At 35.7% G+C, this 26,795-nt stretch overlaps 2 protein-coding genes across 2 annotated transcripts in view; one reads left to right on the plus strand and one right to left on the minus strand.

Annotated features, from left to right (window-relative positions):
• Positions 1-5,832, plus strand: part of LOC109827863 (aminopeptidase M1-like) — a 13,628-nt gene extending 7,796 nt beyond the window's left edge. The window contains exons 10-18 of the mRNA XM_020394885.1: positions 1,280-1,598; positions 1,676-1,797; positions 1,880-1,977; positions 3,999-4,176; positions 4,259-4,373; positions 4,460-4,527; positions 4,636-4,713; positions 5,313-5,390; positions 5,475-5,832. Coding sequence (XP_020250474.1) covers positions 1,280-1,598; positions 1,676-1,797; positions 1,880-1,977; positions 3,999-4,176; positions 4,259-4,373; positions 4,460-4,527; positions 4,636-4,713; positions 5,313-5,390; positions 5,475-5,660 — 1,242 coding nt within the window. The 3' untranslated portion in view covers positions 5,661-5,832. The remainder of the gene's footprint in view (positions 1-1,279; positions 1,599-1,675; positions 1,798-1,879; positions 1,978-3,998; positions 4,177-4,258; positions 4,374-4,459; positions 4,528-4,635; positions 4,714-5,312; positions 5,391-5,474) is intronic.
• On the minus strand, positions 6,392-14,190 carry LOC109827871 (probable protein phosphatase 2C 53). Its single transcript, XM_020394894.1, has 4 exons — positions 12,812-14,190; positions 12,122-12,454; positions 11,919-12,024; positions 6,392-7,039 (listed from the first exon to the last, which is right to left on the minus strand). The coding sequence occupies exons 1-4, from the start codon at positions 13,415-13,417 to the stop codon at positions 6,678-6,680; spliced, it is 1,407 nt and encodes a 468-aa protein (XP_020250483.1). The 5' UTR covers positions 13,418-14,190; the 3' UTR covers positions 6,392-6,677.

Consider the following 26,795-nt stretch of genomic DNA (forward strand, 5'->3'; position numbering starts at 1 on the left):
AAAATTGTTTTTTTTTCCCCCCCCCCCCCCGCCAAAAAAAAAAAAAAATCCTTCCCCTCTTACTAAAAAATGTAAACAAACACAATTTTAAGATGGTTTGCATTGTAACCTTCCCAACTCCTCCCCTCCCCTCCCCTCCTAAAAAAACTATCCAAATGCTATCAGGTTTGAAATATTTAAAATCCAAATATGATTTCCAATTAATCAAATTGCACTTTTTTATCCAAATTTAACCCAAAAAATTGGGTTCCTTTTTTTTTACATTGGAAGTCAAAAACAAACAAGCAATGGGGATCGGGTTATTGGTTTATTGGATACCATTTACAAGCTGTCTGCCCTTTCGAGGCAGGCTTCATACTTGCTAGGGTCAAATTTAATAGTAATGAAAATTAGTGTATCATCACATGTAACATTGAAATGTCTCTATAATCTGGTCCAAAATATTAGAAAGTAAATAACTTATACAATGTAAAGATATTAATTGAATATCACAGCAACAGAAATAATCTAAATTAAAGAAAGCATCTGAAACTTCGTGATCTTGAGTTCTCTTTCTTACCTACAATGAAGAGATTATCATTAATGTTAATGAAATTTGTTAAAAAGTATCAGAATCCAAAGTGATTCATAGTTAATTTCAAACTGATATTAGTTGTGTTTATTTAACTTCTAAGGTGAAAACCTTTTTTTTTCATTTTTGGGTAGTAGTTAATATGAGAAAGTTAATTGCCACAAAGGCAAATGTACCAGTTCTGTTAGTATCACCAGTGAAAATTTTACAGTTTCTGAAGCAACATGTAATCTCCTAGATTGATTATTATAAATATGAGGCAAAAGGGGGAATACATATCAGTGAAGCATTCATTGCGCATTAAATAAAGAAAAAAAATTGATCTTGTAGCAAGGGCCGTAAATTAGCTAATCTCTAGGAATCATCTTTTGTGACCATTGTCGTGTCTCCAATGTCAGTGACATGAGAAAGATACTCGTAACTTGTCTCTAGGAATCATCTTTTGTTATTTAGGGTGCATTGAGGATTTATATATGTTGTTATATACATAGCATGTTCGCTTTCTCTCGCAAACCAATCCAAAGACACCGGCATGTATCCCCGTATTAATGTTTATCATGCAAAATCTTACTTGAGTGTTTGGTGCAATGTATTCTATGAAAAAGTAGATTGTAAATTAGTACTTATGTAATATTGCTCAGTTACTTCATGTTTTCCTTTGACTTATTGCATTCTATGACGTGTTCACTATGTATTGTTCTGTTGCAGTCTCAGTTTTTGTCTAGTGGATCCACAGGTGATGGACAATGGATAGTTCCTGTAACATTATGTTGTGGTTCATATTCATCTCAGAAAAAGTTCCTATTAAGTGCAAAACACGAAAAGTTAGATTTGACAGAATTTATAAATTCTTCAAATGCGGACTCAAACCTGGTGGGGACAGGGAATCAACAGAGTGGGAGACACTTTTGGATCAAATGCAATGTTGATCAAACAGGTTTCTATAGGGTGAAATATAATGATGAGCTTGCTGCTGGGCTTAGGCATGCAATAGAGTCGAAACAACTGTCTGCAATGGATAGATTTGGTAATATGATTATGCGTGATGATTGTATTTCTCTGTTACATCATAACTAAAATGTTTGCCTAATATTTCAAATTTAGGCATTTTGGATGATGCATATTCCCTATGCATGGCTGGCAAGCAAACATTGTCATCCTTACTCTCTTTGATGGCTGCTTACAGGGAAGAAGTTGATTATACTGTGCTGTCACTCGTAATCACGGTATGTGCTTCTGTAGATCTTTGAACCTTTATTGTTTCGTGATTGTGCCTTGAAAGATAAATATTGTGCTTTCCCTTAACAGATAAGTCGCAAGATTGTTAATGTGGCAGCTGATGCAGTTCCAGAATTATTGAATGACATCAAACAATTTTTTATCAACCTTCTCCAGTTTCCCGCAGAGTAACTCCTCATGGCTTTGCTTCTTTTACTTTTCTCTAGATAGATAAAAATGTTCATCAACATTCATTCCTTTTGCAACCTGATGTATGCACTTGCTTATTCAATTTTCAGAACATCAGTTTGAATGTATAGGTGTCCTGGGATAACAAAATGCTACAAAGTTTTGGTTTTCCACTAAACTGTGAATATATGTCTATACTATCAACACTATACTAATAAAATAGCAGCCTTTGTTTGCAAACTTGGGCACTTGGCAAAAAAATAGCTATGTGACTTTTCATATTCTTTATCATTAATTATCCTTTTCCTTTTATCTGGGCGTTCATTTTTCTTCTCTATATTTTCTCCATCTAAAATAAATGTAAAATTTAAAATTTTACTATCTTTAAATTGTTCACTTATAATTGTCTTCAAAGGTTTAATAACATGATAATATTTAATTACATGCATTACATGGGGAAAAAACTAGTCAAGAATTTAAATTGAGGAAGCCTAGTATCAACTATCTTTCAATTGGAGTCGGATTCCTGGCTAAGGAAAACAAGACAATGATTTTCCGTAAACTTGGAAACTCTATTGCATGCAGGGGAATTTTTTCTTTTTTCTTTTTCTTTTTTGTTGGGTGGGTGGTGTTATCGGTTGAGGATTGTTGATTAGGATTAGGACACTTTTTGGGATTTGCATGTAGAGTGTTATTTGTTTAGGACTAGGATTTGGATTTTAACTTTAAGTTTTATTGGTTTAGGATGAGGATTTGGATTTTAAGTGTTATTGGTTGTCTAGGATTTTGATTATGACTTGGATTTTAAAATCCAAATCCCAATTTTACTCTATACATTCTAGAGAAAAAACTTTAAGGAAAAAAATCCTAGTTAAAACTGGTGAATTATGATGCTACTCCTAGGATTCTCTCCTCCTCCTTTTTATGACTCCACATTTAAAAAAAAAAACTAACATTACTAACTAATATTTACATAACACTTCTACTTAATATTAAATACTAGTTTGTATATTATTAGTTATTTAATAAAATATTAAATATATTTCATTTTAATTTCTTTTTAATCTAATTCTTTAAATATATATGATACATTTGAAATACAATATATATTTAATACTTAACATTATTTAATCATGTTAATATTTAATATTATTATTTGTTAAAAACTAATATTTAATATTATTATTTGTTAAAAACTAATATTTAATATATTTAGTTTTAAAATATTAAATATATTTATTATTTAGCATATCTTAAATATATAAAATAATTTAAATACTTGAATATTTTAAATTATTTAGCATATTTAATATTTTATTTAAATATTAAATATGTTTAATTTCAAATATCTTTTTAATGAATTTTTAAATATAGTTAATAAATTAACTAAAATATTATTTAATCATTTGTATCTTTAATATTTACTGATGTTAAATATATTCATTATTTACCAAATTTTTAATATATAGAAATTAGATATTGAATATATGTTAATATTATATAAATATATATTAATTATATAAATATATATTTAATATTTATTAAATATTAGATAATAAATATAGCAAATAAGTATATAAATATTAGATAATAAATATATATAAATAATATCTCAGTCCTAATCCAAATCCTAAAATGTAAGGTTCTTGGACAACACTCCTAGTCCTACCAAACAATCTTAAATGAATAACACCCCTTTGCAGTTAATCTACTGCATTCATGGGGTCGTATGACCGACCAAAGTTCATATTGCTATTTTGTTTTTATTCTAGATAGATTCAGTCAAAAGATGCCTTTGTCAATTTATAGTTGCATGTTATGTCAAAAATGTGATGTCTAAAACATGGCTATTCTATCATTCTATTCTTCTACCCAATTGTTTCTTTGAAAGAAATCCTTTTTCGCTCTTATAGATGGTTACTATCAGTGGTGTAATTTCACTTTTATAAGCAAGCACTTGGTTACCATTAGTGGTGTAACATCTTTTGAGTTCAACTCGATCTTTCTTTCTTTTCTTCAGGAGGCTAGGTTGGGATTCTAAGGAAGGAGAAGGCCACTTGGATATGATGTTAAGGGGAGAACTTTTGGTTGCTCTTGCTGAACTCGGACATGATGTTACTCAGCATGAAGCATTAAGGTGTTTCGGTGTATATTTAGATGATAGAAATACATCTCTCCTTCCTCCTGATACAAGAAAGGTTGACTATATAACAAGTACATGCATACTTTTCTAATGCCCCATGCACATATACTCATTGGCGTTATTAAATTCTTTTGTAGGCTGCATATGTTGCAGTAATGCAGGCTGTTAATAGTATGGACAAGTCTGGATATGAAAACCTTCTGAAAGTTTACAGGGAGACTGACTTAAGCCAGGAAAAAACCCGTATCCTCAGTATGTCGAATATTCTCCACATTATATGGATGAAAAATTATAACATTATACATTGATGCTGAATTTTTTTTTCTTGTGACTGCAAGGTTCTCTGGCATCTTGCCTAGATCCAGAAGTTGTTCGAGATGTTCTTAATTTTTTGTTGTCTCCAGAGGTTTATACAGCTTACTTTGACTCCATTTAATTTTTCATTTTTTGTGTGATGACCTTCAGTGGTATTATTTTGTGATAGTTGCTCAACTTAGTTTGACTTTTCTTCTAGGTTCGGAATCAAGATGCTATATTTGGACTTGCAGGTGTTAGTAGGGAGGGGCGTGATGTTGCATGGACATGGTTGAAGGTATCATTTTCTGAGCTACTAAACAGCTACATCCCTGATTTAATCAACTGCCTGAATAGAACTAGAAAGAAGAAATTCATCTTAATGTCATGCCTGGAAAAAGTACTATGGTTTTCTTTCATTAGTCTTTTAATTAAGAAAACCACTTCTTTTCAAAGAAATAAAAGTTCCTTAGAGAAAGAAGTCGATTGGTGTCTATTAATGTTTGACTATCTTTTTTAACAGTTTTTATTTTGGAAATAAAGCCTGGAAGGTGGGGTTGTAAGAACAAACATCGCTTGCTTTAAATGAAATAGCGACCAACTGACTTCTAACTTTATCCACCTTTATATATCTTGCATGCCCTTGTTCAGATAATTTTCCCATGACACAGTTTCTTCGAAGTTCTAGTCTTTCTGATTCAATTTAGTTTGTGTTGTTTACTTTTCATCCTCTATTAAATATATTGTAGAGTACGATATTTGCAGAATTGACTTCCTGGCATGCAACCTTACTTGTTAGGACCAGAGAAAAATTATGCTTTAGTGGTGTTTATGTGACTTCAATTCATGTGGAAAGATACCTAATTAATTGTTATTTTGTCCTTGATCGGTGTACAGGATAACTGGGAGCACATTAAGAAAACATGGGGATCTGGATATCTAGTTGGCAGATTTGTTACTTACATTGTCTCTCCGGTCATTATCTATCTCAGACCTTTTCAGTTCGTGAGCAAGGGGGCAAAAACATTTTTCTAACATAGCTTGGTTATATGATTACAGTTCTGCTCTGATGAGAAAGCAAAGGAAGCAGAAGAATTCTTTGCTACCCGATCCACACCTTCAATTGTTAGAACACTGAAGCAGAGCATTGAGCGCGTTGGAATCAATACAAAGTGGGTACAGAGTATTAGGAAAGAGGGACCTCTTGGAGAGGTGGTGAAGGAGTTGGCATATAGAAAGTACTAAAAAGAAGTTTGCGAGGCAGTTAATAAGGTTTTATGCGAGGAGCTAGTGTAAACTGTAACTTCACCTGCATGTGTTATCCCATGGACTGAACTTGAAGCTGTAATGTTAGATTTGGAGATCCGTTGAACCACAAGGAATGATTTATAAATAAATTATGCGCAAAATTAGAATCTGTGTTGTTTTCTGTATGTCTGCTTTGAGAGCAATGCCACAGTTTCTTCTGCTTCTCTTTAAATAGGGGGAGTGCTGGGAGTTAAGCCCCCAAATGGATCGGCATCACAACGCTTTCCATCTGGGGAATATTCTGATGGAATTTGTATTTAACAACGATAATTATGAGACATGGATATGAGTCGAGCAATTCTGACGTTTCAAAGAAGAAGAAAAAAAAGGAGTCTCGTATAAATGTAAATGGTGAAATATCGTGGTATCACATCAGATGAAATATCTCATACACATCGAAAGCTAAAAAAAATATCAATTATTATCAGTATAAACTTTTAAATCCGTCGCACACTGAACATGAGTCTTCAATCGTTAACATGTATTTCTATGTTCTTGCAAGTATCATAACCTGTGCAAGCTTGATCGAAACATAATCGCACACGCGCAATTGCCAACTAGACATAGACTTTGCATCCAATACAGGACAGCCCTCTTGCATACATAGGTCAAGAGGTAATTTCCATAGAAATCAACTAGTAAATGGATTCCATCGATAACGTTTGCAATGGTGAAGAATGATAAAATGGTAGTATTTAACCCAGCCAGATACCTCTCAGAGCAGTAAACTCGGAGGCAGTAAAAACTAAATACAATTAGCTAAAGTGTTAGAAGGTGTTACGGCTGATTCATTACAACCAATTTTATAACCTCCAGCACACCTCAAATTTACAAAGCCAGTACTCTCAGCCTACGTTCAAGAGAGAACCGTACAAGATTATACGGAACTGACATTAGAATAATAAAAATGCAAATCCTCTGGCTTTGATACAGACAGATTTTGAACCGAGTGTTTTAGCTCCCAGAGTTGGTCTTGCTCTTGAACTTCCTCTGAGCTTTGAGGTCAACAACAATAATTGTTATGTTGTCTTTGCTTCCCTTTTGAATAGCAAGCCTCGAGAGATAATCTGCTGCGGCTTGAGCAGCAGGATCAGCGGTTTCTCCTCTTTGAGATGATGAAGAGGCGGTTGTTGTCGTTGTTCCGTTCTTTTTGTGCCATAAAAGAATTCTCTTTCGAGCGACATCGCATACTTCTTCATTTGACATGACATCCCATAATCCATCGCTAGCTAGGACGATACATTCGTCTTCTTTTGCTCGAGGAGTTATTGTGACTTCTGGTTCTGGAATAATCCATGGTTTCAGGTATCTGTCCCCTGTATTTAGCAGAGAACTGAGTATTTCTGGTGCTCACGGGTATGGACGGTAATATTAACAATCCTAATGCTCCCTTATTACCAACTTTGTAATAGATTAGAATATTTTATATTCGGTAGAAATCATTATAACAGTAAAACGTTTCATCCCAAACTTTTCTAGGTCAGTTATATGAATCCTACTCTTCCATTCAATTATTCTGAGAGCTATCCTCACCACTAGGTTAATCATTATACTATCCTTCTTAATTGCTTCCAACTAAGATCTATACGCCGCCCAAAATATGCATACTAACTGGTTGCACTTTGACCATTAGTGGTACTTTGATGGTATACACTTGAAAACTCAAAGAGCATGGGCAACACATGGCACATTAGCAGGCATACACTTGATGAGACACATTGTACTGATCATAATATGCACACTTGCACATATGTACACATACATGCTAGCATGCACCTGCAATCATGTATGTACTCAGGCACAGACCACACACATGCAGAAATCTTTGTTAGCACAAAGATTCCATATTTTGCCAATTGTAGGTGCGAATGTTGCAGAAACCAGAAGCTATAACAAAGCGGCAAGAGAGGGCTTAGGATTCAAGTACTTTAGCGGCAGAACATGCCATGAGTGTTAAAAAGTTAATAACAAATAAATATACTAAATGCAGAAAATAAGAAAACAAAAAAAATTATCACTGGCAAAGCAATGAAGGGAAGAAAATAGAAAGATAATCCAGAGTACGAAAAAAACAGTTTTCTTGACTATCCACTATGATCACGAATATCAGAATCTGATAAATCAGCCCAGATCGGCTTACTAATCAGATGAGCTGATATAGTACAAATATAGCTTTACAGTATGTTTCCATTATTTGAGCAAACATTTAAAAGCACAAAATCTCAAACATCATAAAACAATTATAGCAATCTATGTAGAGTAATTATGTGAAGAATCATATTCCTTATTATAAATATGAAATTTTATATAAAGACATTATTGAAATATTACATTTTTAACTTCAAGGTCCAGAATACATATCTATATCATGTATTCAATCATTGTAAAAAAAATTTCCTAACAAGTATATGTCAAGTATAAAATATATCCTAGAATCATATACATATCCACTATGGATATGTCAAAACAACCAATTGCATATAGCTTGCAACTAGAAAATTGGTTTGTCAATTTTAACACGAGTTCCTAGACTAATATTCAACTGAGGAGACAGTGCTACAATGTCTTCTCTTCTCCATCACCGTTCTCCAACATCATCTAAGCACAATAATATGTTTTCAGTCAACATCTACTATCCTCAGGTGAGATTATTAATTTTTGGAAAAACTGCTCGAGGCCCCCTACATTTCCCCTACATCTAGAGATCTAACCTTTCCTCGTTGACATCTTCCTCACACCTCCACCCCCTTCACCCAAAGATTCGTGTATCTAACCCCGTGACTTGCATGCAATTTTGAATCTCTCTAAAATACCATCTGTCACGTCATCACCCTCAACCTCTTCTCTCTCTCTCGTGAACCCACGAACCCTCTCTTCCTTTCTCGACCACCATCCCTTCCGCTTAACCGCTGACCTCTCCCCCGCAGCAGCCACATCCCTCCACCGCTGCTTCACTTTGCATAAGATGCCCTTGGCTGCCTTCTATTTGCCTCCCCTCCCTTCAGGCCAGCCCAGAGTAAGGCAGTAGTAGCGCTTGAAGGAAGCCAGAGGGGAAGGGACGCAAAGGATACGTTGGCGATGAGGCAGCAGGCAAAAGCGATGGCTTGTCACCTATTTAGTTATTAATTGTTAAATTTATGTCTAACTTGTTATTTTTAGCATAATTTTATCACCGTTAACTATTAATCATTTGTGTCTATTAACTTGTTTTGAACTTTTTCACCTTTAGTTATGAATTGGTACTTTTGTGTTTTACTTGTTACTTTTAGCATACTTTTGTCATCTTTAGCTATTATTTGTGTGAAATGTCGTCACCTTTTTTAGCTATTAATTGTTACCTTATGCGTCTAACTTGTTTTGAACTTTTCACATTTACCTATGTTTTGCCACCTTTAGTGAGGTTGACCATATCGGTGCCAATCTCTCCTCCGTCGTTGCCCGCTGCCTCTTTTGATATCTCAGAGGAAGAGAGACGGACAGCAAAGGAGTGGTTGAAGGAGTGAGATTCATGAGAGATGGGAAGCTGAGAGGTTGAGGGCGACGGAATGAAGCGTTGACAAAAGGCAGTCACACAGGAAGAGAGGTTGGCAGCAAAGGAGTGGTTGAAGGAGTGAGGGTTCATGAGAGATGGGAAGCTGAGAGGTTGGGGATGACGACCTGATGAGGGCACTTTAAGGATATTCAAAAAAGGCATATGATACCAAGGGGATGGATGCATGAATCTTTGCGTCAAGAGAGGGGAGGCTAGAGAAAAATGTCAAAAGGAGAAACTTGGAACTCCAAAAGTAGAGGGTCTGAAGCAATTTTCCCTTAATTTTTCTCTTCAACTACTCCATGTTATCATGGATGAGTCATTTTTTTTACTATTCTCCTAATAAAATTCGATTCATAATTTCAGCACTTTTGAAGATATCTTATAAAATGTCAGGGTTAATCGATCATAGTCTATATTTTACAAATTAAAGGTAACCTAGAATTCACCCAAAGTTCCAGATTTTAAACTACCAACTCCGCATTATTTTACTTCCACATGCTTCACCTTCAAATTCTTCCTTCTTTAAGCTCAGTAACCCTCTTCAGTAAACTAGATCAGAAAACTGACTCCACCAGTTAGCTGATTCAATATGCAACCTCCTCACTACGCACTACAAGTTTGGCTTAGTGTTTGATTATTCACTTACAAGAACAATCTGATTTATTTAAAAAATCCTCTTTGAATTTTGTGGACATGGCAATTAGTAAATTCAGCCAAGAAACATTCAGCTCTAGCATGTGTAATCTTTGTTAAAGATTTACGATTAGCAAAACTTCCTGACCACTTGACCTAGATTTAACAACCTCCTAGTAATATACATACTGTATTTGACAAATATTCATTCTAATGAGTCCCCTCCCGTCCCCTTCCCTCCCCAGTGTTCTAAATATCAAATAATGGGATCATGCAAGACTAAAAACTCAATATCAGATTGCGATGTTGTGGATATACAGGGGATATTTAGTAAATATTGAAGTGTCTTATTGGATAATGTATATACAGATCATAGGTGTTCCACATGAAATCTAAACATAAAAAATGGCATTTCAGACAATATCAGACGTGTCGACGGATGTTTTAGAAATTACCCCCAGCCCCACAAAAACACAAAGAAACACAACCAAATGAAGACATGGCTTCAAACAATACTTGTTTCATCAAAAAGACAAACAAAACATCAATATTGAAATTTTTTGAGCTGCAGAAGTCCATTCTGAAAAATGTAGTAAATGTTTTTGATGAAAATACATTTCAGTGAAGACTTGGATCAGCTATGTAATTGATCTTCTCTACTGGATTATTTAAATGAGGTATGTTATTTTCTGTTTTAAAAGGATAGGTTATCAACATCAACATTGATCAATATCAACATTGAAATTTTTTTACTTACCTCATTGCTCCTTCGCAACAATCATCACCCTCCCTCCAGCTCTATAAAAACAGAAATCTTAATTGTGAAATTGAGGACAAGTCTGCTTGGCTTATGGATAACATATTCAACCAAGCAAACCGAGATTAAAGTGTGGTTAAGTATAGACTCCACAACCCACAACAAGATTTTCCTATAGAACAACAATATGAACCTTTAAGGCCTAAAAGACCAAAGTATATTTAGTGATAAAGATCTAGAATTAAATAAATTACCTCCAATGGAGCAAAGGAAAAAATAAAGAGACAGGAGATAACCATTAAACTATACGAATACATAGTAGTCCAAAGATACTTCTGCAATCTTGTAAGCACTTAACTCTTGGAAAAGGTGTGTGCAAAGTAGGAAATGAAAAAATGTAACTTGTAACCTCCAAATTCATATAAACAATGTGATATGAATTGATGCTTTGTTTAAAAAGCACTATAATCAACGCACTCACCTTCCATTGTGATTCCACAATGCAATAACCAGTACAATGAATGAAGCTTCTCCTTAGATCAGACGGCTATAGGATGCATAGGAACATAAGATCTCATAGTTTCCCAGATGAACTACCTAAACGACTACAAGTGAGAATACAAGGTTCTACGATATAGTTAAGTGACACGATTTAGAAGATTGTGGGAGAAAGCTACATAGTATCTATGTATACTTTTGTAGATTATGTGATGAATTATCCAGTGATCCTACATAAAACATATGAAGCTAGTCAATGAAAAATTCAAAAATATCGAGGGTTAAATAGTTCATTAAAGAGGACAGAGGGGGCTATGGCATTTTGGTTGTTAAGAGAGCAGAGAGGGCTAAAGAAAAAATAAACAAATTAAATGGATTCATCAAGAGTTCACTTAGTATAAGAGTTCTAGAGTAAAATCAGAGTCAAACTACACGTCTAAATCAAATTTCTTTTCTAAAACAATAGAGCAAAATCAGAGTCAAACTACACGTCTACATCAAATTTCTTTTCTAAAACAACAAACTACAGATCACAGATCATCAAAATGGCAAAATTCTAAATTTCTAACAATGAAACCTATCAGTCAGCACAATCCTATAGCAAGGACACCTTTACTTCAACTGTAGAAGTCAGAATGAACATTTAACACAAAGAACTTACACAAACATGGTAGTTTAAGGGAATCATTTATCACAAGGAAATGCAATCATGATGCTTGTTTCAGAATATCAAACAGCATAGGTAAAAATCCTAGAGGAGAATTATACATACCAATTGACCTTGACATTGCAAGAACACCAAATACACGGAACCCATTCCATTGGATAACCTTACCCCCAGCTGCTTCGATTCTTTCATACTCGTCATCTCTGTTTGGCTGTGGTTAATATAAGAGTAAACAAGATTTATTGCCCTGAATACATAACTATCGATTAGAAAATTAGCCATAACTGAACATAAATGCCACATCTTACTTTATGATCATCTGAAAGCGGAATACATTGTTTGCCACGGTAAAGAACAGCCCTTGAATCCCCACAATTTGCGACAACTATGTGAGACGATGAAATTAAAGCAACAACAGCAGTAGATCCAACAGTTTCTGGGGCAATGGGTTCTGATGGCACATCAGAACCATGGTTTGCCTTTCCTCCAACCTCATCATCAACCTTCTGAAAACAATCGGTAAAGGCTCTCTCCCAGTGTTTCTTTAAATCACTTTCATTTGTGCCTATCGTGCCATTGTTTAAAATTCTAATTTCTTCGACCAGAGCTAAGTGTACCCGGTTTTGACAGTAGTTAGCAACCTGAAATTAAAACCAACCGTAGTCCAATTACATAACCTTACACATACTGAAATAGGGTAAATTACCAGATTGTTATGTTTAGTGGGACATTTTTTCCAACTTGGTATTTTTAGTTTCTCCAACAACATCAAGGTATTAATATTGAATTTCCCCTACGGTCAACTAACCAAATTGGTATTTTCGTAGGACACACTTTACGGCTTGTTATTTTTATTTGTTGCGAAAAGTCGGAATTAATACCTTAATATTGCCGGAATAACTAAAATACCAAAAAGGAAAGTCTATCCCACAAAAATACCAATTTCGTAATTTAGCCAACCAAATAATTTAAGAAAACGAAAACAAGGGGGTGGTTACCTGAGCACCACCATGGCCATCATAAACACCAAAAAAATGTGCAGGCAACGAGCTCAAGCTCGTGATTGACCCATCTATCAATCTATTGCCAATTAGCATTTCGAGCGGAATTTCGTGAAACCAAGGCACTACAGCTAATGCATCTTCCATCTCTGGCCTCCTCCCACATATTGACACTGACCCCCAAAGTGGTACATATTCTTTTAACAAAACACTGGGCCTTATTCCATCAAAAATAGTTGAAGCACTTTGACCCGTCACCAAACCTGAACTTAGGTCCGAAATCTCTACACTGGTAACAATGCTCTTCACCTCACTCACTGAGCTAAGAGCTCCAATGTCAGCTAGTAGATCTTCTGCAACCACCGAATCGACAGAAACCACAGAGGCTGCATCTTCATCATCACTTCCGGGTATTGACTTAACCTCAGTATCATCACCGGCCACCACAATTTCACCCTCCACAGCCGAATCAGCAGTTGCAGGATCTGATAGCAAAGTAGCGGCATCCGCCATCAATCTCTTTCGAGCAAACTCCACCGGGTTGTCACAAAGGGAACTAGCTACTTTAAACAATGGTGTCACAATACTCACAGACATCTCCATCTATGTCCCTCTTCGATCTAATCCCCGCGGAGTTCCCTTGCAAATTAATCCCACAACAGCAGTTATAGTGGCAGCCTTCTAAGTCTTTACAGTCAAAATATCCCCTCATTGCTCAAAAATGGTTTAATTTCTTTCTCCTCCTCTTCATTCCTTCAGAGCCATTCCCACAGACAGTTTCCAGGGTTTTACTAAAAACACAGATCCAATCCTTTACACACGCATCTAACTCTACCCCTTTGTAGGTTGATGAATTAAATCTCAGCCCAAAAAGCTAAAACCAAAACAAAAGAAAAGAAAAAGAAAAACAGTTGCCCCTTCCTCTCTAGCTACCATACACACACACACAAAGATTTAAACTTTATGATGAATAAACACAGGAAATAGGAGGAGGGGGGGAAAGGGGGAAGAACCTAGGAAAGTTGAGGTTGAGGTTGAAACTGGATGGATCACAAGAAAACCTCCTCCAAATCCAAAAGATGTCACCTTTGGGCCTTTTCCCATCTGGGTTCCCTGGATCTGAAGGAACCCATGTGTCAACTCTCTCTCTCTCTCTCTCTCTCAAAATTTGACAAAGTTTTTTATAGGTCACAGCTCACAAAAGAACAAGAGTTACAGCAAAAAGAAAGCAGAAAGCAACCTCCACTCCAAAGAGAATGGGAGAGTCGTGAAAGCCTTTAATTGCTTCTCTCTTCTACTGATGAGAGAGAAGCACCAACAGCAGCTTCAAGCTGAGGGAGAGGGGGGAGAGAAGAGAAAATGGGCCTCGAGAGCTAAAAGCCATTTCTCGTTCCATCTTTTTGCATATATACCCCCCAACACCACCACCATCTTCTTATTTACCCCCAATTTTCCATGATGCTTTTTGTCTACCCGTTGTTTTCCCCCTCTATTATCACTTGTATATAATTGATTAAAGCTAATTAACACGGGTCTTCCGATGTATGTGATGCTTGTATGACGCTATAACGTTAAGGATTACTGAAAGAATAAAAATAGGATGCTTGAATATGGGATATTTTATTTATCCATTATTTTTCTCCTCGGATTAATTTTTAAAGTGTATAAATTGTGAGGGCACGTCACTTTTACAGAGAAAATCATTAAAATTTTATGAATAAAAAAGTTGGTTTCATTCACACTTAAATAGAGAGAACGAGGTTTTCCGACGGGGATGAGCATCCACTCTCTGATATCTATCTAGTCATAAATTGTTATAATTAATTATTTTAATATGGAATCTACTGTCAATTTTAAAATTGCGGGCAGAAGAAAAAAAGAAGAAATTTTCGTTTTAGATCTTTTTAGAAACATATTTTTAAAAATAGGTATATTCCGAAAATATATTTCGGAAAAGGTCTAAAATGAAAATTTTTCCACAGCAGAGCGGAGCATAGGTTATAACAGATTTAGGAGATGGACAGGCATACAAAGGCCCTTTCCTTCAAATATGAATTACGATACCGCCCCTCATATCGGGTGGATGGGCTGAGGAGCACGTGGTGGCCACATGTGTCTATTCGGGTGCGACCCGATGGGGCCCACCGAAGCATGAGTCACGACCGTGATGTCATGGCGACCGTCCGATGGTGGAGTGGGGCCTACATGTCCAATAATAGAGTATTTAGTGTGCGCTGCGTACGTGTCTTGGTTAAGCACATGTCACCAGATTTCCAACCCGTCCTACACTTCCTTCGTAATTTCGGTTGAACCTTCACGCGCCCAAGAATCAGGCACATACTAGGTAGGCCCACTGGGGAGTAGGTTTCGTAAGATGGCGGTTGATCGACTATTGGCGTACAATGAATCAATTACATCAATTATATCAGTAAATGGGAAAATTGCACAATCATCCTCAACTCTTTTACTAACATTCTTAAAATAAAAAATAATGTTAGAGGCACACCACCCACCACAACCCTAACCACACTCCCCCCTCCCATTGCTACAGTAAACCGGGTCCCACATGGGATATTAAAATTTTTAAAATCCCATGTGGGACCCGATTTACTGTAGCAATGAGAGGGGTGAGTGTGGTTAGGGTTGTGGTGGGGGGTGTGCCTCTAACATTATTTTTTTTAATTGCCATCACTTCGGGGGTTTGTACGCATGTGTCCTTTAGTCCGGTAATGTTTGCTATTTGTCCCTTCAAATCATTGAATTTGATGTAAGGTTCCCCAAAATCTTTAAGTTATTCTAAAAGCAACCCCTCAAATCAATAACATTGATATTAGATGCCCCAATTCTCATGAATAGTTTTAAATTAACCATGAAATTGGGAATATAATAAAATAATATGAGGGACCAATTTCAAAATATTATATATTTAGTTGACTAACACAATAAACTTTTTTATGAAATAAATAAGTAACAACTTGTTTATCTTGTGCTTTTGCGCCGAATCCGGCCCCACCAAAATAATAAAAATAAATAAATAAATAATAAATATTTTGGTTCCACCACTATCTAAATATAATAACATGACCACTGTCGTGGATAGAGTCTTGATTCCTCTTTACTCTCCATAGATGATTCCTCTTTACTCTCCATAGAGCAATACGCTTTTCTAACCACAATCTACAATCTCAACATTTCGACCATAACCTAAATACCTAATATTCTTTGTTTGCATAAATTAAGTTTCTTTTTTAATAAATAATTCAAAGTAACAGATTATTATCCAGAGATCCTACGCCGCAAGAAGATTGTACAAGCTGGATTAATTAAACAGAGTCATTGGAAAGTGCTAATTATCCTTTTGATAAGAAGTTCACTAGGATCTCACATTTAAAAAAAAATCACAGGCTAGCTATTACACTCTAAATTAATGAGAAACAGCTTTAACGCACATAAGAGAAAATGCCGTAGCTCCACTAATTCAAACTAAAAACTAAAGCCAAAATTTAACTAGAAAACATTCCGTCACAACACGAACCACTAAAATCGATCCGCTACTTGTAGAGCTTCTACTTCTGATGAGCACGATGATTGCGGAAGTAACCCTTTGGATTTCCCTCAAAGGACTTCCTCGCAATGACCGCACCCCGCGCGCCCGGCGCCTTCATCATCCTCCCCGTGCCGTGCCCGGGTTTCTTGCCCCTGCAGAAGTAGGCAGAGAGAAGAACCACGGCGATGGTAGCGAGCCCAACTTGAACCCGGGTTCTTTTCTCTGGTGGCGGAACCCGGCTGAAACTCTCCGCTAACAACGCCCAAACATTGCGAAAGAGTTGGTCAAGCTTCTCCGCGACAAAATCATATGCAAGTGATCTCCTCTCTCGCGTCAGAGTCTGGTCGAATTTATCTACCAGCAGAGCCCAGGTGCTCAAGTAAACCTGAAGGAGTCGGTGTGATTTTTCCCAGAGGAAATGGCCCATGCTCTCTTGCGGATCTTTTAACCCCGCTAGCTCACTGAGTTTCTGCACTACCGACTCCCACTTTCCTTCCATGCCTCTGTGTTCGTGTAGGTTGAGGGTGGAAGAAAGCGAAACTTGAAGAATAAATAGAGTACGAGAACAAGCTCTACTGAGTAGGGGAATCCTTCCGTTCCTTTCTTTTTTGAAAACAAAAAAAAACCTTACTTACTACCAAGCGTATTGTTTCACGCACCAAAACCTAAAGAAACCCAAATGATCTTTTAAGTCGAGCAGCCTGACTAATTTGGATCCTCTCCACTAGGGCTGAGCATGGTTCGGTCCAAACCGAAAAACCGACCGAACCGATCCGGAAAAATCGATTTTATGAGTAGAACGGTTCGAGTCGGTTTGAAAACTTTTCAACCCGTACCGACCCGAACCGACCGAATATAATGTAATAATACCCAGTCTGATCTCAAACCCTACCCGACCCGTCCTCAAAGAGTCAAAGACTCAAACCCCAAACTCATTTTTTGAATCATTATGGGTTAAAAACAATATCATTATATCAGTGTTTAATGTTTCATAATCTCCTACTTTGTTGATATCATTTTTTTCTTAACACAGTTTGTTGTTTGATAAGAAGTTTGATGAAGTTAGAATCGAACAAACCGAACCGAACCGCACTGAACCCACTTGCAACTGTTCGGTTCGGTTTTGAATTATAGGCGGTTCGGTTCGATTGTTCAAATTTTGGTAAAAATCGAACCAAACAGACCGGTGCACACTTATACTCTCCACTACAAAAAGTAGAGGAGAGACCACTACTTTTAATCTCAATCGTTGATTACTTAGTATGCGATTATAATACAATCTAAATCTAACACTCATCATATGCCACTGTATTACATCATTTCCTAATTTGCATTCAAATAAAAAATCAGAACCATCAACTAAATAATCAATGATTGTGATTATGTATAGTCTCTCTACTACTTTTTAAATATATAGTAAAGAGGATCCGAATCCCATGCTCATGGGGCCCTTGGTGAGAAGAAGTCTTTTGCTTTCAATTAGCTTAGGAGAGAAGCAATGCAAAGCAATTATTGTACGGCCAAACATATATCAATTAGCTTAACGAGAATAAATCTTTTGCTTTCAATTAGCTTAGGAGAGAAGCAAAGCAAAGCAATTATTGTACGGCCAACGTATATCAAGTCCTCCACATATTTAATTCCATATTAACCCCTCATAGTTTCAAAATTGCTGATAAATTCCTAAAACCTATCGCGTCTTACAAATTGGTCCATTAATGACCCAAATGCTCTCAGCTTGTGTTTTACCTTCAAAACCTTGCCTTTACAAAAAAAAAAAAAGAGATTATGAGCATTTTGATTAAAACCAATTTATAAGACCCTTTAAGATTTGAGGACTTATGGGCAATTTGAAATATTTGAGAAGCTAAGGTAAGATTATTGAAAATTTGATAGCGGAAGCAAGCATCCACTCGTGCTTCCCGCATGGGGTTAGGCAAAGGCTAAGTTCCAACCATAGGTGTACCTCCTTTCAAATGTTCTTCCTACTCTACTGTTAGTCTGCCACTTGGGTAGGGGGTGGGGGGCTGCTAAATGCCACTTAAATATCCTAAGCCGTAAAAAGTGGTATAAAAATACTTCAAATTGTCCACAGTTAAAATTAAGCTAACATCATTAGTTTTGATGGAAATATCTTCTGTTAAAATATTAGTAATAAATTTAGACCCCGTTTGGCAAAGGGTTAATGAAGAGAGGTTAAAGAGAAGGATTAATGTACTTAGCCCATTTGATAATCCGAAGGACTAAATTATTAACCCGTTAAATAAGTTTTATTTTAGCCCTTATGATCAGTTTTAGTGTTTGGGAATAACAATGATTTTGACTATTTTTTTTTTAATTAGAAGGGTTAACTCTTATTCCATCTAAATAGGAGTATTAGTAAACCCCTCATTTTGAGGGGTTAACTCATTTTAACCCCTCTAGAGGGGTTAACTTAGCCCGTCTATATTTTTTATGTTTGGCAAACTATGGAGGGTTAACTCACTTTAACCCTTATATAGATTTGTTGTGTTTGGTAGGTTAAGAAGGGGTTAAGTCTCCTTAACCCCTCACTTAACCCTTTGCCAAACGGTACCTTAAGGAGTAGGTAAAATGGTAATTAAAGTAATAAATAGAGGCAATACAATAAAAAATTCATGTGTACTATGAACATATAAATATTCCTAGGAATATTATGTTATCTATTTAACATAAGGTAGCAATGTGCTATTTTTTGACAAGTTAGGATATTTTTATGCTATTTTTTTTACAACTTAGGATATTTAAATGTAAAGACATTAAAACATTAGGATATTTAAATACCATTTAGCCGGAAAAATTGGAAACAACATTTCTTCTTTATTTGTGACAACTGGACTTGCACTATAATCATGACCCTTGACTTAATTATGAGCTACGAGTACTACGAGTATTTACTCTTTTTGCTCCTAAGGGCCTTGTTTGGTGGAAAATTTTGTAACAAGAAAATGAGAAAGGAACTGTACTTGATTTTATTCTCTCTAACTGTCTATGAGGGGCCTTGTCACATGAAGTTTCTGCTTTTGGGGCCTGTACACATTTTTCCTTTTTTTTTAAATTTATTTACTCTCTTCCTTTTAGAAAAATTTTAATCGATAGTACCGTTGGAATTAACTAGTTAGTCCATTTGAGGGTAAAGGGCTGAAAGATTCTATAAGCAACAAGAAACTATAGGAGTAGTTAGTTAAAAACAACAATAATACAAAGGCACAAACCCACTTGCTGTAGTTAACCAATATCAAAAACATAACTCAGATATTGGTTCTCGGATGTTTTATACGCAAATAAATATAATTTGAAGGATTGATATCAGAAAAATGTTTGCTTTAAAGTTAGTAATTACTAAAAAATAATGTTAGAGGCACACCACCCACCACAACCCTAACCACACTCCCCCCTCCCATTGCTACAGTAAACCGGGTCCCACATGGGATATTAAAATTTTTAAAATCCCATGTGGGACCCGATTTACTGTAGCAATGAGAGGGGTGAGTGTGGTTAGGGTTGTGGTGGGTGGTGTGCCCCTAACACCACTCTAAAATTAATCATGTGAGAGACGAGGATTAACAGTAACTTGTATTTCTAAAATTATCAGTCAACAGGGTGTTAAGCGCTACTAAAATAAGGGTATAGATTTTATCGACACACTTATTTATATATATTTTTCCAAGTTTTTTTTTTGTGTTGCTGTTAAGTTCACCTGAATTTTAAACACACGAAAGAGACGTATGTGGATAGAGGGGCCTACTGGGATTGGGTGTTTGGTGAATTGATAACGTGTATATGAGTAAATTTGAAACCTCTAAAAGTAAGTTTTTTTTTTTTCATATAAGTTATATTTCTTATCTAAGGTGTTTTTTTATGTGGGGAAAAAACTGAAGAAAAACCTCAGGTCTCCGTTCACAAATTGGGCTCTTATTTTGTAGAGAAGTAAGGGGCTGTTTGGTTGTATGTTTTTACCATGTAAAATGATGGAAGGTGTAAAAAAGTGGGTCTCAACGTCAGCTTTCTTCACTTTCAATTGTTTGTTTGTAGTTGTAAAAATAGTGTAAAATGATTTCATATGCTGATATGGCTTATAAAGTGATTTCATAAAAAAAAGACATGATTTTAGGAGAAAGTTGACATTGAAGTCAGAAAAAAATAAAAAAAATAATTTCAACCAATATGATCATTTGAGTAGGGACCACTTTTTACACTTTCTAAACAAACAATTAATGTTACATTTACAAACCAAACAAGCAATTTATGATTCCAATAAAATAAAAAACAAACAAAGAAAAGTATACAAGTGAAATTGATGAGGTGGACAACAACTTTCCAAGTTGTGTCATAAATACACAATTTTACCAACAACAACCAAACAGCCCCTAAAGGAAATTCATTGAAATTCAATAGAAATTGCATTCCACAAGGAGAAAAACCTTTTTAAATATGAGAAAAAAATCCACCATTATATTATGCATCACTTTACAAACAATTTACTTTGCATCCCATTTATACAGTCATCGACAGGACGACCACATCTAAATTCTCTACCACCCAAACGTTTACCAACTGTGCTATTAATTAATAATTGATCTTAACGGTAATCCGACCCATTTAACGCTGAGAAAACGGCAGGCTAACGGCACAAAATCAAGCCTAGATTCCGACACTCGCGTCCGTTAGCGCACTTTTTACCGTGGTCCCCATGACGTCACGACGTGTCAAGTTCTCCGCCATCCACACGTCCGACAAACGGTGTCGACGCCGTCCCTGGGCCGTCGCCACGCGTCGGTGGGTAACACCTGGCCCTGTTGGGCCACGATTTTGACGGCCCAGTTAAAGGGTCGCAATCCGATAGCGGCCTTTTCCTAAGCCTCCTTAAACGCTGGACCAATAGAAGGATGGTTTAGTGGGCTGGATGTTGATCCTAATACTTGTGGGCAAAGAAATTCGGGGGTTTTCGGGTAAAAGATACCATCTTTGTTTAATTTGATCTTTTTTGAAAATTTTGCTTGGGTTTGGTTGATTGGTTGACTTGTAAAGATGTTTGGCTTGTTATGGACATGTGCTAGTCACATGTTGTAGGGGACAAGATTAAAAAAAAGAACTCCTCACGTTACTGTTAATGAAACTGTTAAGTCTGTGAGGAAGTTACAGAAAGAAAAAGTTCCGTGACGAAGTTTTGTTCTCCAGACATCCGAGTAGACACTGCACTTGAGTAAACGTCAGGCTTGCCTTCTACGCTTTGAAATTCACGTATTTGAGAGTTGAGGAAATAGAGAAATATATATATAGACGAATATGGATATGCTTGGTAGCGAGGTGGCATATTATCCTCCACTCATTTAAATAGGGGGATCACATTCACATGGGTTGAATGTGGTCCCCCAATTGAATGAGTGGATGAATGAGACCCTCCAGGTACCAAGCAGCAAAAATTTGTGCTTGGTAACGGCACCCTTTTCGCTCTCTCTCTCTCTCTCTCTGCTTCTCCTCTGGCTCTTCTCTCTCGTCGTCTCACACCACACCACAATATATATATATTATATATATAATAGTATATATATATATATATATATATATATATTAGGAAAATGGAGAACTTGGTACGCAAAGTTGCTTAAGACAATTGGTAGTGGATGTGGCCTTATCTTGTGCCCTACATCACACACCTCGAAGATAGAGCCTCAACCGAAGCTTCACCAACTAACCAATGTAGATGATAGGAAACAAGATTATGACAGTAATCAGTACCAAGTTGCTTAGAGCAACTTGGTACACAAGTTTTTCATTCTTCTCTCTCTCGATGCCTCGTCTCTCTCTCTCTATATATATATATATATATATATATAGTAATATATGATATATATATAATATTTATTATATAATTTATTATATATAAAGATTTGATGTGTATCCCTGTCATAAGGAGGGGATTCCTCGCTAAAACGTCTATGTGGCGGGCAGCTCCCGCACCACACACATAAAATAGGAAGAGAGTATGTGAGTAGTGGGGATTTGTGCCTACTTTATAAGGATGGTGGGGATTGTGGGCCATACATAGGGCGACAAAGAGAGATCTCCTCCTATGATAAGGATGACCGCATTAATGCTCTCTGCTCTATCTCATCTCTCTCATCTCTCTCTATATATATATATATATATATATATATATAATATATATATATATATATATATATAATATATCCATTCCCTAACCACTCTCCAACAGCATGTGAATGCGAGGCGCTCAGATTTCATGAGTGGAGATGAATATACCAACTCATAACCAGCACAAAAACTTATGCTTGGTACCAAACATACCCATTTTTCTCATATATATATATATATATATATATATAGGGTAATGTTTTCCTCAAGTGACATATTAGATTCCCACCTAAGGACGCGACCTAAAATCACATCATTCCCTAATTTTTTTTGCGATACGCTCCGTTGAACTTGATCTACACGTTCTTAAACCCAAACATATTAATTTTGCGGTGAACCCGTCGTGTTTTGACCCTTCGTTGAGCCGTGCAAAAAGTTCTATTAATTCGAAACCGTTAAAATTACGGTGAGTGGATGAATGGTCAAAACATGATGGGTTCACCCTAAAATTGGTGTGTTTGAGTTTAAGAACGTGTAGATCAAGTTCAACGGAGCGGATAAAAAAAAAAAAAGGGAATGATGTGATTTTAGACCGCATCCTTAGGTGAGAATCTAAGGTATCACCTTAGGAAAACATTTCCCTATATATATATATATATATATATATATATATATATATATATATATATATTATATATATATGGAAAAGTGTTCCCTAAGGTGAACGTCTTAGATAATCATCTAAGGACGCGACATAAAATCATATGATTGAACTATATTGTGGATGATCCGCTCTGTTGAACTTGATCTACATATTCTAAAACCCCAACACAGCAAAGTTTTGGGGTGAACCCATCATCGTCTGACCTCTGTCGAGCTATGTGAAAAGTTTTTATTCATTTAAAAATGTTAAAATTGATACGAGTGGATGAAGGGTCAAACGACGACGGGTTGCACCCCAAACTTGGTGTGTTGGGGTTTTAGAATATGTAGATCAAGTTTAATGGAGTGGATCATACACAATGTAGCTCAATCATGTGATTTTAGGCGCGCGTCCTTAGATGATTATCTAAGGTGTCACCTTAGGAACACTTCTCATATATATATATATATATAATATATATATATATATATTTATATATATATATATAATATATATATATATATATATATATATATAGAGAGAGAGAGAGAGAGAGAGAGAGAGAGAGAGAGAGAGAAGAGAGAGAAGATGTGTATGTTTGGCACCAAGCATAAAATTTGTGTTTGGTAGTAAGGTGTCATATTCCCATCCACTAATTCCAATTCCTAACAAACTCCACAACCCATGTGAATATGAGCCACAATTTCAATGAGTACAAAGAAAATATCGCACCCCTACCGGCCAACTACCAAGCATACATATTTTTCATATATATATATATATATATATATATGAGAAAAATGGAGAACCTTGGTACCAAGTTGCTCCAAGCAACTTGGTAGTAATGTGGCTTAATCTTGCCCCTACGTCACACCTCGAAGATAGAGCCTCAACTACCCTTCACAAACTCTAATGTAGATGTAGGGACAAGATTAGGCCACATCAACTACCCTTCACATCATTTTGTCAAACTCTCCGCTATTGAAAATGGATTATGATCCACTAAATTTACCAGACACTCAAGATTATAATCCATTTGTGGATGATGTAATTTAAAATTTCCAAACATGCTCTAAAAGCCTAGACAGTTTAAAATTCATATTTCTTTTAAATATTCGTGACATAATATTGAAAGTAAATTAATGAAATTATGTGATGAGGTAGGAGTAGTTTTCTCTCCTCACATGACAACTTAAAGATAAACTAATAATACTAGAGAAATCATAAATAATTGAATAGTAAATATTTGTTGACTTTCCTCTTTGTGGAGGACATGTTTTTTTATACTTATGCTACGTGCTATGTGAATCCTATGAGATCTAGTAATTTTAGTTTATAATTTCTTTTCTTGAGTTTATATGCGAAACATGGAAAAATAATAGAATTAGAGTGAAGATTCATTGATTTTCTTAGGGTGTATTTGGCAACTCTCTAAAACTAGTCTAGGTTTGAACCTAATCAAGCTATAGACTATTTTGTTAATTAGTAAAAATTGATCCAGAAGTGAACTAATTTACTTTATTTTATAGCCTCTAAACTGGTTTACTTTGATGAGTTTTTTAAAGGAATGTGGCCTAAATTTTGCGAGTTGCCTAACAGGCTAACACACCCTTAAACTCCCCTCTAAACTTAGATATCAGCCACCTTATTAACCTAAAGCTTAGATATGCAGAGTAACTCCAAAATTTAAGGGAAGAGAGATGCTTACTTTCTGAGTATAAAATTGTGTAAAATACGACATTGAAAGATAAGTTTGCAATGTGTCAGAAAAATCAAGTTCTATAAAATGATTTTCCTAACTCCAAAATGCACTTGCTACCCTACTAGTTCTATTGTTGCATATAGATCTTCCGAAAAAGTTCTATTGTCGCGGATAAACTATTTGAGTAAAAATTTATTTGTCACAAACAGATTCCCTGAGAAGGGTAAAAAAAGGGTCTATCTGCAATAATAGAACTACAGGTGTAATAAGTTCAATTTAGCGATAGTACGAATTGTCTGTCTGCAATTAATCCTTTAACTTGGTATATATAAATTCAATTCTCTGAATTGGAAGTTACAAAGAAATAGCAAAGAATACTTGCAAACCCATGACTAAACTCTGGTTTAGAAAACTTCAAAATTCTCCTAACATGCTATTAGAAAAACATATGGATGATTTAGTCACAATCTAAACAGGATTAACTCGAACCTGTCCAAATTGTAGAAGGTTTTACGTGCTTTTCATCTCTAGTTATAAATTTATGCATAAATTAGAAATTCTTGCTACTTTGTGTCACTATTATTGTGGAGTACTTATTCTTAGATTCTGCACTAAAGGGAAAAATCTTTATTATTAGATTATCCATATCATTTTTGCTACTTCAGCAGAATTCTTACAAAGCTAAGAAAAAAAAGAAAGGGAGGAATATTCCAACAAAATAATCTTGAGTCATTCTCAAGCTTCAATTCTTCCTAAGGAATTTTGTATTGAAGTTTCACATTTACGACTTTTGGACAACACGCCCCTCTCTCATCGATAATTGAGCATCCAAGCTCCATCTCCCCTAGAGTCTTTGTCATTAACTACCATTAACATTTACGCACATTCATAAAACAGTTGACCTCCAAGTGCTATAATCTGTTTGAGTAAAAACTTTTTGATAATTTATAACGTAAAATAGCGATTAACAGTTATTATAGGTATCTTTTTATAGGTGAAATGATGTTAGTTTATAAAGAAGTACATGGTAGTTGTTATCGTAATGCAGGTAGCCTTATGGATATAATCGCACACAGAATCTACACATAGCTAGATATCCCAAGGTTTGGGGTAAAGATTATATTCATTATCATCGAAATATAGTATTATGACCAAAATGCAGAATCAAACCATGGAAACTAAGAAGGAATTATTGGCAATCAGTAATCAGAGAGTAACTAGCAGAGCTTCAATAACCGTGAAATACAAATTAATTAAGATCTAGGTGCAGGTCATCGTATGCGAACGAGGAGTCGATAATCCAAGAAGAAATACTCTCTGTTCAGGTCATTGTACATGTACAGTAGTACAGATTTTCTATCCTCAAGCCTTATTATGCATGTATTGAAATCAATTAAGAAAACGAACATCACCGTTATTGTAGATACTTTGACAAGACCAGGGGCCGGGGGGTGGGGGGGGTCGGGAGCAAAAAGCACGTTATTCCAAACATATCATAATTCTGCTAGAACCTGGGGGAAAACGCAATGCTGAAAAAAAGACTGTTATTAATGGAATATTAGCTAAGGTGTAAAGAGGGAGATATTCCTTTCAAATATAGATCTTTAGAAAGATGAGGAGTACAAGTCCAAACACAAATCATATCGAATTTATCATGGAGGCCAGCTAAGAAGGCATATGAAGAGTCCCGTATTCCTCATGGCTATGCCAAACAATCATTCCATTTTCCTTTTCCTCTTGTTGCGATGTACGATCAAACTCTTGCTTCAATTATATTCATCCAAATATTTTTTTTGGAAAAATAAAATTTATAGGTAAGCTTGGCATATGAAGAGTCCCGTATTCCTCATGGCTATGCCAAACAATCATTCCATTTTCCTTTTCCTCTTGTTGCGATGTACGATCAAACTCTTGCTTCAATTATATTCATCCAAATATTTTTTTTGGAAAAATAAAATTTATAGGTAAGCTT

The sequence above is a fragment of the Asparagus officinalis genome, chromosome 1 (assembly GCF_001876935.1).
Source record: "Asparagus officinalis chromosome 1, Aspof.V1, whole genome shotgun sequence".
NCBI lineage: Eukaryota > Viridiplantae > Streptophyta > Magnoliopsida > Asparagales > Asparagaceae > Asparagus > Asparagus officinalis.

Excerpts from the sequence above, each read along its gene's own strand:
- LOC109827871 (XM_020394894.1), bottom strand. The coding sequence starts at position 13,417 with ATGGAGATGTCTGTGAGTATTGTGACACCATTGTTTAAAGTAGCTAGT. Across the intron at positions 12,025-12,121 it reads CGCTTTCAGATGATCATAAA|CCAAACAGAGATGACGAGTA; the intron begins GTAAGATGTGGC and ends TATTAACCACAG. Across the intron at positions 7,040-11,918 it reads TGCAATGTCAAGGTCAATTG|GGGACAGATACCTGAAACCA; the intron begins GTATGTATAATT and ends TGCTAAATACAG.